We start from the raw sequence: 16,392 nt of genomic DNA, 5'->3' as shown, positions 1-16,392 counted from the left end.
TTCACCACAGAACAGTGAGTATAGACACACACCCACCACACTGATTAACTTTACAAACCTCACGTGTGTGTGTGTGTGTGTGTGTGTGTGTGTGTGTGTGTGTGTGTGTGTGTGTGTGTGTGTGTGTGTGTGTGTGTGTGTGTGTGTGTGTGTGTGTGTGTGTGTGTGTGTGTGTGTGTGTGTGTGTGTGTGTGTGTGTGTGTGTGTGTGTGTGACATCTTGCAGATACACAGACATCACATAACTTCCGTAACATCCAGTAATCATGTTTTAACCTGCTTCACCATCAGCATGACACTGCATTATGATCCTGTAGATCTCTGATCTCTGTAGAACCTTAGCCTGGGGGCCAGTTTGTTTGGAATGTTAGCACCAACAGGTCTGGGACCACTCTAGTAGAGCCCAGTGACCCCTTAGCCTGGGGGCCAGTTTGTTTGGAATGTTAGCACCAACAGGTCTGGGACCCCTCTAGTGGAACCCAGTGACCCCTTTGCCTGGGGGCCAGTTTGTTTGGAATGTTAGCACCAACAGGTCTGGGACCACTCTAGTAGAACCCAGTGACCCCTTAGCCTGGGGGCCAGTTTGTTTGGAATGTTAGCACCAATGGGTCTGGGACCACTCTAGTAGAACCCAGTGAGCCCTTAGCCTGGGGGCCAGTTTGTTTGGAATGTTAGCACCAACAGGTCTGGGACCACTCTAGTAGAACCCAGTGACCCCTTAGCCTGGGGGCCAGTTTGTTTGGAATGTTAGCACCAACAGGTCTGGGACCACTCTAGTAGAACCCAGTGGCCCCTTAGCCTGGGGGCCAGTTTGTTTGGAATGTTAGCACCAACAGGTCTGGGACCACTCTAGTAGAACCCCTTAGCCTGGGGGCCAGTTTGTTTGGAATGTTAGCACCAACAGGTCTGGGACCACTCTAGTAGAACCCAGTGACCCCTTAGCCTGGGGGCCAGTTTGTTTGGAATGTTAGCACCAACAGGTCTGGGACCCCTCTAGTAGAACCCAGTGACCCCTTAGCCTGGGGGCCAGTTTGTTTGGAATGTTAGCACCAACAGGTCTGGGACCCCTCTAGTGGAACCCAGTGACCCCTTAGCCTGGGGGCCAGTTTGTTTGGAATGTTAGCACCAACAGGTCTGGGACCCCTCTAGTAGAACCCAGTGACCCCTTAGCCTGGTGGCCAGTTTGTTTGGAATGTTGGCACCAACAGGTCTGGGACCACTCTAGTAGAACCCAGTGACCCCTTAGCCTGGGGGCCAGTTTGTTTGGAATGTTAGCACCAACAGGTCTGGGACCACTCTAGTAGAACCCAGTGACCCCTTAGCCTGGGGGCCAGTTTGTTTGGAATGTTAGCACCAACAGGTCTGGGACCCCTCTAGTGGAACCCAGTGACCCCTTAGCCCCGATAGAACCTCTCTCTCTGTGTTCCAGGGACATTGTGAAGAGGGTGGCTGACATCATGATCCTTTATGGGTTCTTCCATCTGGTAGACACCTTCGTGGTGAGGTTACACTGTGTGTGTGTGTGTGTGTGTGTGTGTGTGTGTGTGTGTGTGTGTGTGTGTGTGTGTGTGTGTGTGTGTGTGTGTGTGTGTGTGTGTGTGTGTGTGTGTGTGTGTGTGTGTGTGTGTGTGTGTGTGTGTGTGTGTATTGTCAGTAATGTGTGTTTGTGTGTGTATGTGTGCGTGCGTGGGGCCAGTAATATCTGTGTGTGTCTAGAGTCAGTAATGTGTGTGTCGTGACAGGGCGTGATGGGCGGTATCGTGCGGGGAGCAGGAAAGCAGAAGATTGGAGCGCTGTGTAACCTGGTGGGGTACTACTTCATAGGCTTCCCCATTGGAGTCTCCCTCATGTTCCCTAACAAGATGGGCATCATAGGTGAGAAGGGGAGAGATAGCAACATGGTAATATATCAGAGGTGAGAAGGGGAGAGATAACAACATGGTAATATATCAGAGGTGAGTAGGGGAGAGATAACAACATGGTAATATATCAGAGGTGAGTAGGGGAGAGATAACAACATGGTAATATATCAGAGGTGAGAAGGGGAGAGATAACAACATGGTAATATGTAATAGGTGAGTAGGGGAGAGATAACAACATGGTAATATATAATAGGTGAGTAGGGGGGAGATAACAACATGGTAATATATAATAGGTGAGTAGGGGGGAGATAACAACATGGTAATATGTAATAGGTGAGTAGGGGGGAGATAACAACATCGTAATATGTAATAGGTGAGTAGGGGGGAGATAACAACATGGTAATATATAATAGGTGAGTAGGGGGGAGATAACAACATGGTAATATGTAATAGGTGAGTAGGGGGGAGATAACAACATCGTAATATGTAATAGGTGAGTAGGGGGGAGATAACAACATGGTAATATATAATAGGTGAGTAGGGGGGAGATAACAACATGGTAATATATAATAGGTGAGTAGGGGAGAGATAACAACATGGTAATATATAATAGGTGAGTAGGGGGCAGATAACAACATGGTAATATATCAGAGGTGAGAAGGGGAGAGATAACAACATGGTAATATATAATAGGTGAGTAGGGGGCAGATAACAACATGGTAATATATCAGAGGTGAGTAGGGGAGAGATAACAACATGGTATTTTATAATAGGTGAGTAGGGGGCAGATAACAACATGGTAATATATCAGAGGTGAGAAAGGGAGAGATAACAACATGGTAATATATCAGAGTTGAGTAGGGGGGAGATAACAACATGGTATTATATAATAGGTGAGTAGGGGGGGAGATAACAACATGGTAATATATCAGAGGTGAGTAGGGGAGAGATAACATTGTAATATGTCATAGGTCCGATAGGGGAGAGATAACATTGTAATATGTCATAGGCCCGATAGGGGAGAGATAACATTGTAATATGTCATAGGTCCGATAGGGGAGAGATAACATTGTAATATGTCATAGGTCCGATAGGGGAGAGATAACATTGTAATATGTCATAGGTGCGATAGTGGAGAGATAACATTGTAATATGTCATAGGTCCGATAGGGGAGAGATAACATTGTAATATGTCATAGGTCCGATAGGGGCGAGATACCATTGTAATATGTCATAGGTCCGATAGGGGAGAGATACCATTGTAATATGTCATAGGTCCGATAGGAGAGAGATAACATTGTAATATGTCATAGGTCCGATAGGAGAGAGATAACATTGTAATATGTCATAGGTCCGGATGGGGAGAGATATGGGGAGAGATAAATATTCCCTTACCTTTGATGATCTTCATCAGAATGCACTCCCAGGAATCCTAGTTCCACAATAAATTGTTGTTTTGTTCGATAATGCCCATTATTTATGTTGTTAGCACGTTTAGTACACATATCCAAACGCTCGCGCAGGTCCAGGCGAACTTCGGACGAAAACTTCAAAAAGTTATATTACAGGTCAAATAAACTTGTCAAACTGAGTAGAGAATCAATCTTCAGGATGTTGTTATCATAAATATTCAATAACGTTCCAACCGGAGAATTCCTTTGTGTCTATAGAAGTAATGGAACGCAAGTCGATATCATGTGGAATGTGCATGACCAGGACCTGGCACTCTGCCAGACCACTGACTCAAACACCTCCCATCCGGCCCCACATCACAGTAGAAGCTTCATTCAACGTTCTACAGACTGTTGACATCTAGTGGAAGGCGTAGGAAGTGCAAACAGATCCATATCCCACTGGGATTTCAATAGGCGATGAGTTGAAAATCCACCAGCCTCAGAATTCTCACTTCCTTTTTGGATTTTTTCTCAGGTTTTTGCCTACCATATGAGTTCTGTTATACTCACAGACATCATTCAAACAGTTATAGAAACTTCAGAGTGTTTTATATCCAATAGTAATAATAATATGCATATATTAGCATCTGGGACAGAGTAGGAGGCAGTTCACTCTGGGCACGCTATTCATCCAAAGTGAAAATGCTGCCCCCTATCCCTAAAAAGTAACAGCACTAGTGATTGATTACAGATTCCATCTGTAACCAAGCTTCTCTCTCTCTCTCTTTCTATTCTCTCTCTCTGCCTCCCCTCTTTCTCTCTCTTTTCCTCCTCTCTCTCTCTTTCTCTCAGGTTTGTGGACAGGCCTGTTCACCTGTGTGTTAATCCAGTCCATGTTCTTGGTAGTTCTGCTGTGTAAACTGGACTGGAAAAAAGCCAGTCAAGAGGTCAGTCACTATTTATATCCTGTGTTTAACCTCACTAGTTGCCTCTAACAGCTGATGTGTTTCGTCAGGCTCTGCTCTGTGTGTGTGTGTGTGTGTGTATGTGTGTGTTTGGGGGGGGGGGGGGATTTTGGTTTTCTGGTACCAACAAGGATAGTAAAACTTTGAAAATTCGCACAAGTGGGGACATTTCACCAGACACCACAAGGAACAAGGCAATTGTAGTGTTAGTTAAGGGTTGGTGTTAAGGAAAATAGTATTTTGAATGGGAATCAATTGTTTGGTTCCCAAAAGGATAGTAAAACCAACATGTGTGTGTGTTGTCAGGCTCTGGTGAGGGCAGGAGTCCAGCTTCCTGAAAGGAAACAAGAGCAGTTTGGACTGGAGAAGAAAGGTAACATTCCATCAGTCCCACGGTTCCATATATTCTAAATCCCACGGTTCCATATATTCTAAATTCCACGGTTCCATATATTCTAAATCCCACGGTTCCATATATTCTAAATCCCACGGTTCCATATATTCTAAATCCCACGGTTCCATATATTCTAAATCCCACGGTTCCATATATTCTAAATCCCACGGTTCCATATATTCTAAATCCCACGGTTTCATATATTCTAAATCCCACGGTTCCATATATTCTAAATCCCACGGTTCCATATATTCTAAATCCCACGGTTCCATATATTCTAAATCCCACGGTTCCATATATTCTAAATCCCACGGTTTCATATATTCTAAATCCCACGGTTCCATATATTCTAAATTCCACGGTTCCATATATTCTAAATCCCACGGTTCCATATATTCTAAATCCCACGGTTTCATATATTCTAAATCCCACGGTTTCATATATTCTAAATCCCACGGTTTCATATATTCTAAATCCCACGGTTTCATATATTCTAAATCCCACGGTTCCATATATTCTAAATCCCACGGTTCCATATATTCCAAGTTTTACGGTTCCATATATTTCAAGATTTACGGTTTCATTTATTTCAAGTTTTACGGTTCCATATATTTCAAATTTTACGGTTTCATGTATTTCAAGTTTTACGGTTCCATATATTTCAAGTTTTACGGTTCCATATATTCCAAGTTTTACGGTTCCATATATTCCAAGTTTTACGGTTCCATATATTCCAAGTTTTACAGTTCCATATATTCCAAGTTTTACGGTTCCATATATTCCAAGTTTTACAGTTTCATATATTCCAAGTTTTACGGTTCCATATATTCCAAGTTTTACGGTTCCATATATTCTATGTTCCCATGATTAAATATACAGTATGAGACTTCACATATAGAGCTCTGTAAGCTTTGGCATGCTTTTTTTTTTTTTACAACAGCCCTATGTTTTTACATGGTGTGTAACTTTACATAGTGTGTAACTTTACATAGTGTGTAACTTTACATAGTGTGTAACTTTACATGGTGTGTAACTTTACATAGTGTGTAACTTTATATAGTGTGTAACTTTATATAGCGTGTAACTTTACATGGTGTGTAACTTTACATGGTGTGTAACTTTACATGGTGTGTAACTTTACATGGTGTGTAACTTTACATAGTGTGTAACTTTACATGGTGTGTAACTTTATATAGCGTGTAACTTTACATGGTGTGTAACTTTACATGGTGTGTAACTTTACATGGTGTGTAACTTTACATGGTGTGTAACTTTATATGGCGTGTAACTTTACATTGTGTGTAACTTTATATAGCGTGTAACTTTACATGGTGTGTAACTTTACATGGTGTGTAAATTTACATAGTGTGTAACTTTACATGGTGTGTAACTTTACATGGTGTGTAACTTTACATGGTGTGTAACTTTATATGGCGTGTAACTTTACATTGTGTGTAACTTTACATGGTGTGTAATGTTATATAGCGTGTAACTTTACATGGTGTGTAACTTTACATAGTGTGTAACTTTACATAGTGTGTAACTTTACATAGTGTGTAACTTTATATAGCGTGTAACTTTACATGGTGTGTAACTTTACATAGTGTGTAACTTTACATAGTGTGTAACTTTATATAGTGTGTAACTTTATATAGCGTGTAACTTTACATGGTGTGTAACTTTACATGGTGTGTAACTTTACAGTGTGTAACTTTACATGGTGTGTAACTTTACATGGTGTGTAACTTTACATGGTGTGTAACTTTACATAGTGTGTAACTTTACATGGTGTGTAACTTTATATAGCGTGTAACTTTACATAGTGTGTAACTTTACATGGTGTGTAACTTTACATGGTGTGTAACTTTACATAGTGTGTAACTTTACATGGTGTGTAACTTTACATGGTGTGTAACTTTACATGGTGTGTAACTTTATATGGCGTGTAACTTTACATTGTGTGTAACTTTACATGGTGTGTAACGTTATATAGCGTGTAACTTTACATGGTGTGTAACTTTACATGGTGTGTAACTTTACATAGTGTGTAACTTTACATAGTGTGTAACTTTACATAGCGTGTAACTTTACATAGTGTGTAACTTTACATGGCGTGTAACTTTACATGGCGTGTAACTTTACATGGCGTGTAACTTTACATGGTGTGTAACTTTACATAGTGTGTAACTTTACATGGCGTGTAACTTTACATGGCGTGTAACTTTACATGGCGTGTAACTTTACATGGCGTGTAACTTTACATGCTGTGTAACTTTACATGGCGTGTAACTTTACATGGTGTGTAACTTTACATGGTGTGTAACTTTACATGGTGTGTAACCCTCTAGGCTGTTCGGAGGCGGTCCCACCCAGCGACGAGAGCCCTGGGGAGGGCAAGACAGACGTGGAGGGGCTGGGTGGGGACAGGGGGGAAGGTGGGGGAGAGTTAGAGGCTGAGGCAGGGCCTGTGGTCAGTACGGTGAGGTTGACTGTCAGACAGCTGGTTCTTCGTCGTGGGCTGGTTGTCATCCTCATGTTCTTCATCCTCACCGCTGGAGTCATCGTCAGGGAACTGCTCACCAGCCTGCTGCTCAGATAAACTGAGCCAAACAGGTTACCCACAGCCACATATACAGGAGGTTACCCACAGTACAGGAGTTTACCCACAGCCACATATACAGGAGGTTACCCACAGTACAGGAGTTTACCCACAGCCACATATACAGTACAGGAGGTTACCCACAGTACAGGAGGTTACCCACAGTACAGGAGGTTACCCACAGCCACATATACAGTACAGGAGGTTACCCACAGTACAGGAGGTTGCCACAGCCACATATACAGTACAGGAGGTTACCCACAGTACAGGAGGTTGCCACAGCCACATATACAGTACAGGAGGTTACCCACAGTACAGGAGGTTACCCACAGCCACATATACAGTACAGGAGGTTACACTCAGCCACACATACAGGAGCCAGGTGTATTTAAACCAAAGATGGTACTCAGCCATACAGGAGTTACTGTATGAACCAACGGGTTCACTGCTGTGTACATTTAATCATGGACAACAGAAGGGAATGATGACTAACCCAGAAGGCAACATTTGGCACATTATGTCGTCTTAATAATGTAATTTACTGGTGATTAACTGGATAAGAAGTTGTATAGCCAGATGACAACCCTGGTCTCTGTTACCAGTTAGACATATCTTGACAAGATCATTACGGGATGGATAAGGACCTTAAATTTAGGTTGTTATCAGATTTCAGCCAGATTTATTTTTCTGGTTGGTAAAAAGACGTTAATGAAACTTCCTACAACCGGTAGGTAACCTGACCATACAACCAGTATACAACCAGTATACAACCAGTATACAACCTGACCATACAACCAGTATACAACCAGTATACAACCAGTATACAACCAGTATACAACCAGTATACAACCTGACCATACAACCAGTATACAACCAGTATACAACCAGTATACAACCAGTATACAACCAGTATACAACCTGACCATACAACCAGTATACAACCAGTATACAACCTGACCATACAACCAGTATACAACCAGTATACAACCTGACCATACAACCAGTATACAACCAGTATACAACCAGTATACAACCAGTATACAACCAGTATACAACCAGACCATACAACCAGTATACAACCAGACCATACAACCAGTATACAACCAGTATACTGTACAACCTGACCATACAACCAGTATACAACCAGTATACAACCACCATACAACCAGTATACAACCAGTATACAACCAGTATACAACCAGTATACAACCAGTATACAACCTCACCATACAACCAGTATACAACCAGTATACAACCAGTATACAACCGGTAGGTAACCTGACCATACAACCAGTATACAACCAGTATACAACCAGTATACAACCAGTATACAACCAGTATACAACCTCACCATACAACCAGTATACAACCAGTATACAACCTCACCATACAACCAGTATACAACCAGTATACAACCAGTATACAACCTCACCATACAACCAGTATACAACCAGTATACAACCAGTATACAACCGGTAGGTAACCTGACCATACAACCAGTATACAACCAGTATACAACCAGTATACAACCAGTATACAACCAGTATACAACCTCACCATACAACCAGTATACAACCAGTATACAACCTCACCATACAACCAGTATACAACCAGTATACAACCAGTATACAACCAGTATACAACCAGACCATACAACCAGTATACAACCAGTATACAACCAGTATACAACCAGTATACAACCAGTATACAACCTCACCATACAACCAGTATACAACCAGACCATTGTGACCCACTGGGAACAGGTTCAGGGTCGGTCATCCCTTGAAGGTTATTAACACTGTTAGCATTGCAGGGCATCAGAGCTAGTACAGCTATCACATGTAGGAATGGCTTCCACTGACTTGAGAAGGTCGTTGTGGGAACAGTGCTCTTAATTAGTAAAGGAGATATGTGTTCAGTAACAAAGATCTTTTTTAAGGAGATGTTTTTCTGGTGGTTCCTAATAATAATAACAGTCTGTTGTGTTTTGAAGTGGAGCCGGTTCCCTATTCTGCCTTTCATGTTCTGTCATCATTAAACTCATCTACATAAACTGTGCTTGTCTTGTTTCACTGGCATGGGTATACAATGCTGATGTCCCTAGCACGGGTTTATAGGACGCTAATGTCCCTAGCATGGGTTTATATAGGATGCTAATGTCCCTAGCATGGGTTTATAAAGGATGCTAGTCCCTAACACGGGTTTATAGGATGCTAATGTCCCTAGCATGGGTTTATATAGGATGCTAATGTCCCTAGCATGGGTTTATATAGGATGCTAGTCCCTAACACGGGTTTATAGGATGCTAATGTCCCTAGCATGGGTTTATATAGGATGTTAATGTCCCTAGCATGGGTTTATATAGGATGCTAATGTCCCTAGCATGGGTTTATATAGGATGTTAATGTCCCTAGCATGGGTTTATATAGGATGCTAATGTCCCTAGCATGGGTTTATATAGGATGCTAATGTCCCTAGCATGGGTTTATATAGGATGCTAATGTCCCTAGCATAGGTTTATATATGATGCTAGTCCCTAGCATGGGTTTATATTGGATGCTAATGTCCCTAGCATGGGTTTATATAGGATACTAATGTCCCTAGCATGGGTTTATATAGGAAGCTAATGTCCCTAGCATGGGTTTATATAGGATGCTAATGTCCCTAGCATGGGTTTATAGGATGCTGATGTCCCTAGCATGGGTTTATATAGGATGCTAATGTCCCTAGCACGGGTTTATAGGATGCTAATGTCCCTAGCACGGGTTTATAGGATGCTAATGTCCCTAGCATGGGTTTATATAGGATGCTAATGTCCCTAGCATGGGTTTATAGGATGCTGATGTCCCTAACACGGATTTATAGGATGCTAATGTCCCTAGCATGGGTTTATATAGGATTTTAATGTCCCTAGCATGGGTTTATATAGGATGTTAATGTCCCTAGCATGGGTTTATATAGGATGCTAATGTCCCTAGCATGGGTTTATAAAGGATGCTAGTCCCTAACACGGGTTTATAGGATGCTAATGTCCCTAGCATGGGTTTATATAGGATGCTAATGTCCCTAGCATGGGTTTATATAGGATGCTAGTCCCTAACACGGGTTTATAGGATGCTAATGTCCCTAGCATGGGTTTATATAGGATGTTAATGTCCCTAGCATGGGTTTATATAGGATGCTAATGTCCCTAGCATGGGTTTATATAGGATGTTAATGTCCCTAGCATGGGTTTATATAGGATGCTAATGTCCCTAGCATGGGTTTATAAAGGATGCTAGTCCCTAACACGGGTTTATAGGATGCTAATGTCCCTAGCATGGGTTTATATAGGATGCTAATGTCCCTAGCATGGGTTTATATAGGATGCTAATGTCCCTAGCATAGGTTTATATATGATGCTAGTCCCTAGCATGGGTTTATATAGGATGCTAATGTCCCTAGCATGGGTTTATATAGGATACTAATGTCCCTAGCATGGGTTTATATAGGAAGCTAATGTCCCTAGCATGGGTTTATAAATCAAATCAAATCAAATCAAATTTTATTAGTCACATACACATGGTTAGCAGATGTTAATGCGAGTGTAGCGAAATGCTTGTGCTTCTAGTTCCGACAATGCAGTAATAACCAACAAGTAATCTAACCTAACAATTCCACAACTACTACCTTACACACACACACAAGTGTAAAGGGATAAAGAACATGTACATAAAGATATATGAATGAGTGGTGGTACAGAACGGCATGGCAGATGCAGTAGATGGTATAGAGTACGGTATATACATATGAGATGGGTAATGTAGGGTATGTTATATAGGATGCTAATGGGATGCTAATAGGATGCTAATGTCCCTAGCATGGGTTTATAGGATGCTGATGTCCCTAGCATGGGTTTATATAGGATGCTAATGTCCCTAGCACGGGTTTATAGGATGCTAATGTCCCTAGCACGGGTTTATAGGATGCTAATGTCCCTAGCATGGGTTTATATAGGATGCTAATGTCCCTAGCATGGGTTTATAGGATGCTGATGTCCCTAACACGGGTTTATAGGATGCTAATGTCCCTAGCATAGGTTTATAGGATGCTAGTCCCTAGCATGGGTTTATATAGGATGCTAATGTCCATAGCATGGGTTTATATAGGATGTTAATGTCCCAAGCATGGGTTTATATAGGATGCTAATGTCCCTAGCATAGGTTTATATAGGATGTTAATGTCCCTAGCATAGGTTTATATAGGATGTTATTGTCCCTAGCATGGGTTTATATAGGATGCTAACGTCCCTAGCATGGGTTTATATAGGATGCTAATGTCTCTAGCATAGGTTTATATAGGATGTTAATGTCCCTAGCATAGGTTTATATAGGATGCTAATGTCCCTAGCATAGGTTTATATAGGATGCTAATGTCCCTAGCATGGGTTTATATAGGATGCTAATGTCCCTAGCATGGGTTTATATAGGATGCTAATGTCCCTAGCATGGGTTTATATAGGATGCTAATGTCCCTAGCATAGGCTTGTATGTATGTATGTATGGTATTATTATTATGAACAAAACAAATACAAACACAGAAATATACAAACAGGTGTATAATAATCCTATTACATGCATGGGTTTATATAGGATGCTAATGTCCCTAGCATGGGTTTATAAAGGATGCTAGTCCCTAACACGGGTTTATAGGATGCTAATGTCCCTAGCATGGGTTTATATAGGATTTTAATGTCCCTAGCATGGGTTTATATAGGATGTTAATGTCCCTAGCATGGGTTTATATAGGATGCTAATGTCCCTAGCATGGGTTTATATGGGATGCTAATGTCCCTAGCATTGGTTTATATAGGATGCTAATGTCCCTAGCATGGGTTTATATAGGATGCTAAAGTCCCTAGCATGGGTTTATATAGGATGCTAATGTCCCTAGCATGGGTTTATATAGGATGCTAATGTCCCTAGCATAGGTTTATATATGATGCTAGTCCCTAGCATGGGTTTATATAGGATGCTAATGTCCCTAGCATGGGTTTTTATAGGATGCTAATGTCCCTAGCATAGGCTTGTATGTATGTATGTATGGTATTATTATTATGAACAAAACAAATACAAAAACAGAAATATACAAACAGGTGTATAATAATCCTATTACATGCATGGGTTTATATAGGATGCTAATGTCCCTAGCATGGGTTTATATAGGATGCTAATGTCCCTAGCATGGGTTTATAAAGGATGCTAATGTCCCTAGCATGGGTTTATATAGGATTTTAATGTCCCTAGCATGGGTTTATATAGGATACTAATGTCCCTAGCATAGGTTTATCAAGGATGCTAATGTCCCTAGCATGGGTTTATATAGGATGTTAATGTCCCTAGCATGGGTTTATATAGGATGCTAATCAATCAATCAATTTTATTTTATATAGCCCTTCGTACATCAGCTAATATCTCGAAGTGCTGTACAGACACCCAGCCTAAAACCCCAAACAGCTAGTAATGCAGGTGTAGAAGCACGGTGGCTCGGAAAAACTCCCTAGAAAGGCCAAAACCTAGGAAGAAACCTAGAGAGGAACCAGGCTATGAGGGGTGGCCAGTCCTCTTCTGGCTGTGCCGGGTGGAGATTATAACAGAACTATGCCAAGATGTTCAAAAATGTTCATAAGTGACAAGCATGGTCAAATAATAATCATGAATAATTTTCAGTTGGCTTTTCATAGGCGATCATCAAGAGTTGAAAAACAACAGGTCTGGGACAGGTGGCGGTTCCATAACCGCAGGCAGAACAGCTGAAACTGGAATAGCAGCAAGGCCAGGCAGACTGGGGACAGCAAGGAGTCACCACGGGCGGCAGTCCCGACGCATGGTCCTAGGGCCCAGGTCCTCCGAGAGAAAGAAAGAGAGAAGGAGAAAATTAGAGAGAGCCAAGATTTTCAAAATGTTCATAAATGACAAGCATGGTCAAATAATAATCAGGAATAAATCTCAGTTGGCTTTTCATAGCCGATCATTAAGAGTTGAAAACAGCAGGTCTGGGACAGGTAGGGGTTCCATAACCGCAGGCAGAACAGTTGAAACTGGAATAGCAGCAAGGCCAGGCGGACTGGGGACAGCAAGGAGTCACCACGGCCGGTAGTCCCGACGTATGGTCCTAGGGCTCAGGTCCTCCGAGAGAAAGAAAGAGAGAAGGAGAAAATTAGAGAGAGCCAAGATTTTCAAAATGTTCATAAATGACAAGCGCATGGTCAAATAATAATCAGGAATAAATCTCAGTTGGCTTTTCATAGCCGATCATTAAGAGTTGAAAACAGCAGGTCTGGGACAGGTAGGGGTTCCGTAACCGCAGGCAGAACAGTTGAAACTGGAATAGCAGCAAGGCCAGGCGGACTGGGGACAGCAAGGTGTCATCATGCCCGGTAGTCCTGACGTATGGTCCTAGGGCTCAGGTTCTCAGAGAGAAAGAGAGAACGAGAGAATTAGAGAGAGCATACTTAAATTCACACAGGACACTGGATAAGACAGGAGAAGTACTCCAGGTAACCAACTGACCCTAGCCCCCCGACACATAAACTACTGCAGCATAAATACTGGAGGCTGAGACAGGAGCGGTCAGGAGACACTGTGGCCCCATCCGAAGAAACCCCCGGACAGGGCCAAACAGGAAGGATATAACCCCACCCACTTTGCCAAAGCACAGCCCCCGCACCACTAGAGGGAAATCCTCAACCACCAACTTACAATCCTGAGACAAGGCCGAGTATAGCCCACAAAGGTCTCCACCACAGCACAAACCAAGGGGGGGCGCCAACCCAGACAGGAAGATCACGTCAGTAATTCAACCCACTCAAGTGACGCACCCCTCCTAGGGACGGCATGAAAGAGCACCAGCAAGCCAGTGACTCAGCCCCTGTAACAGGGTTAGAGGCAGAGAATCCCAGTGGAGAGAGGGGAACCGGCCTGGCAGAGACAGCAAGGGCGGTTCGTTGCTCCAGAGCCTTTCCGTTCACCTTCACACTCCTGGGCCAGACTATACTCAATCATATGACCTACTGAAGAGATAAGTCTTCAGTAAAGACTTAAAGGTTGAGACCGAGTCTGCGTCTCTCACATGGGTAGGCAGACTGTTCCATAAAAATGGAGATCTATAGGAGAAAGCCCTGCCTCCCGCTGTTTGCTTAGAAATTCTAGGGACAATTAGGAGGCCTGCGTCTTGTGACCGTAGCGTACGTATTGGTATGTACGGCAGGACCAACTCGGAAAGATAGGTAAGAGCAAGCCCATGTAACGCTTTATAGGTTAACAGTAAAACCTTGAAATCAGCCCTTGCCTTAACAGGAAGCCAGTGTAGGGAAGCTAGCACTGGAGTAATATGATCAAATTTCTTGGTTCTAGTCAGGATTCTAGCAGCCGTATTTAGCACTAACTGAAGTTTATTTAGTGCTTTATCCGGGTAGCCGGAAAGTAGAGCATTGCAGTAGTCTAACCTAGAAGTAACAAATGCATGGATAAATTTTTCTGCATCATTTTTGGACAGAAAATGTCTGATTTTTGCAATGTTACGTAGATGGAAAAAAGCTGTCCTTGAAACAGTCTTGATATGTTCGTCAAAAGAGAGATCAGGGTCAAGAGTAACGCCGAGGTCCTTCACAGTTTTATTTGAGACGACTTTACAACCATCAAGATGAATTGTCAGATTTAACAGAAGATCTCTTTGTTTCTTGGGACCTAGAACAAGCATCTCTGTTTTGTCCGAGTTTAAAAGTAGAAAGTTTTCAGCCATCCACTTCCTTATGTCTGAAACACAGGCTTCTAGCGAGGGCAATTTTGGGGCTTCACCATGTTTCATTGAAATGTACAGCTGTGTGTCATCCGCATAGCAGTGAAAGTTAACATTATGTTTTCGAATAACATCCCCAAGAGGTAAAATATATAGTGAAAACAATAGTGGTCCTAAAACGGAACCTTGAGGAACACCGAAATGTACAGTTGATTTGTCAGAGGACAGACCATTCACAGAGACAAACTGATATCTTTCCGACAGGTAAGATCTAAACCAGGCCAGAACTTGTCCGTGTAGACCAATTTGGGTTTCCAGTCTCTCCAAAAGAATGTGGTGATCGATGGTGTCAAAGGCAGCACTAAGGTCTAGTAGCACGAGGACAGATGCAGAGCCTCGGTCTGACGCCATTAACTTTTACTGCCTCAGAAACCCGGATCCGGGAGCACCCCCCACCCCCCACACACTGATTAGCATAGATAGCATAGCTTCAGAAGTAGATAGTAGCATCTAAATATCATTAAATCACAAGTCCAAGACACCAGATGAAAGATACAGATCTTGTGAATAAAGCCACCATTTCAGATTTTTAAAATGTTTTACAGGGAAGACAAAATATGTAAATCTATTAGCTAAACACGTTAGCAAAATACACCACTATTCTAACTCCATCAGTTTCTTACTCCTTCAGGTGCTATCACCAATTCGGCTCAACTAAGATATTGATAGCCAATAACCTATAAAAAAAACCATCAGATGACAGTCTGATAACATATTCATGGTATAGGATAGTTTTTGTTAGAAAAAAGTGCATATTTCAGGTAGAAATCACAGTTTACAATTGCACCGACCATCACAAATCCACTAGAATTACTAGATAGAGCAACGTGTATGACCAATTTACTCATCATAAAACATTTCATAAAAATAGACAAAGCATAGCAATGGAAAGACCCAGTTCTTGTGATTTCAGACCATATTTCAGATTTTCTAAGCGTTTTTCAGCGAAAACACAATAAATCGATAAGTTAGCATACTACATGTTCCAACGTTACCAGAGCATCGATTCCAGCCAAAGAGCGCTATAACGTAACCACCGCCAAAAGATATTAATTTTTTCACTAACCTTCTCAGAATTCTTCCGATGACACTCCTGTAACATCATTTTACAACATACATATACAGTTTGTTCGAAAAGGTGCATATTTAGCCATACAAAACCGTGGTTACACAATGAAAATACTAGGAAATCAAGCCTCAATATGTCTGACGTCATCTATCAGAGTGATCTAGTTTAATTAAAAGCTAATCATATACTTGACTAAAAAATACAGGGTTGACAGGAATCGAAAGACAAATTAGTTCTTAATGCAACCGCTGATTTACATTTTTTAAATTAT

The 16,392-nt window shown here is 41.8% G+C and overlaps 1 protein-coding gene across 1 annotated transcript in view; it reads left to right on the top strand.

The window, feature by feature from the left end:
* LOC139537969 (multidrug and toxin extrusion protein 1-like) overlaps positions 1-9,266 on the top strand; it is a 48,594-nt gene extending 39,328 nt beyond the window's left edge. Inside the window, exons 12-17 of the mRNA XM_071339889.1 lie at positions 1-14; positions 1,429-1,498; positions 1,742-1,874; positions 4,108-4,202; positions 4,527-4,593; positions 6,963-9,266. The exon at positions 1-14 is cut by the window's left edge and continues 62 nt beyond it. Coding sequence (XP_071195990.1) covers positions 1-14; positions 1,429-1,498; positions 1,742-1,874; positions 4,108-4,202; positions 4,527-4,593; positions 6,963-7,213 — 630 coding nt within the window. The 3' untranslated portion in view covers positions 7,214-9,266. The remainder of the gene's footprint in view (positions 15-1,428; positions 1,499-1,741; positions 1,875-4,107; positions 4,203-4,526; positions 4,594-6,962) is intronic.
* The last annotated feature ends 7,126 nt before the right edge of the window (positions 9,267-16,392 follow it).

The sequence above is a fragment of the Salvelinus alpinus genome, chromosome 13 (genome assembly GCF_045679555.1).
Source record: "Salvelinus alpinus chromosome 13, SLU_Salpinus.1, whole genome shotgun sequence".
NCBI lineage: Eukaryota > Metazoa > Chordata > Actinopteri > Salmoniformes > Salmonidae > Salvelinus > Salvelinus alpinus.
The sequence above is the reverse complement of the archived record's forward strand: the minus strand, read 5'-3'. Positions and strand labels throughout refer to the sequence as shown.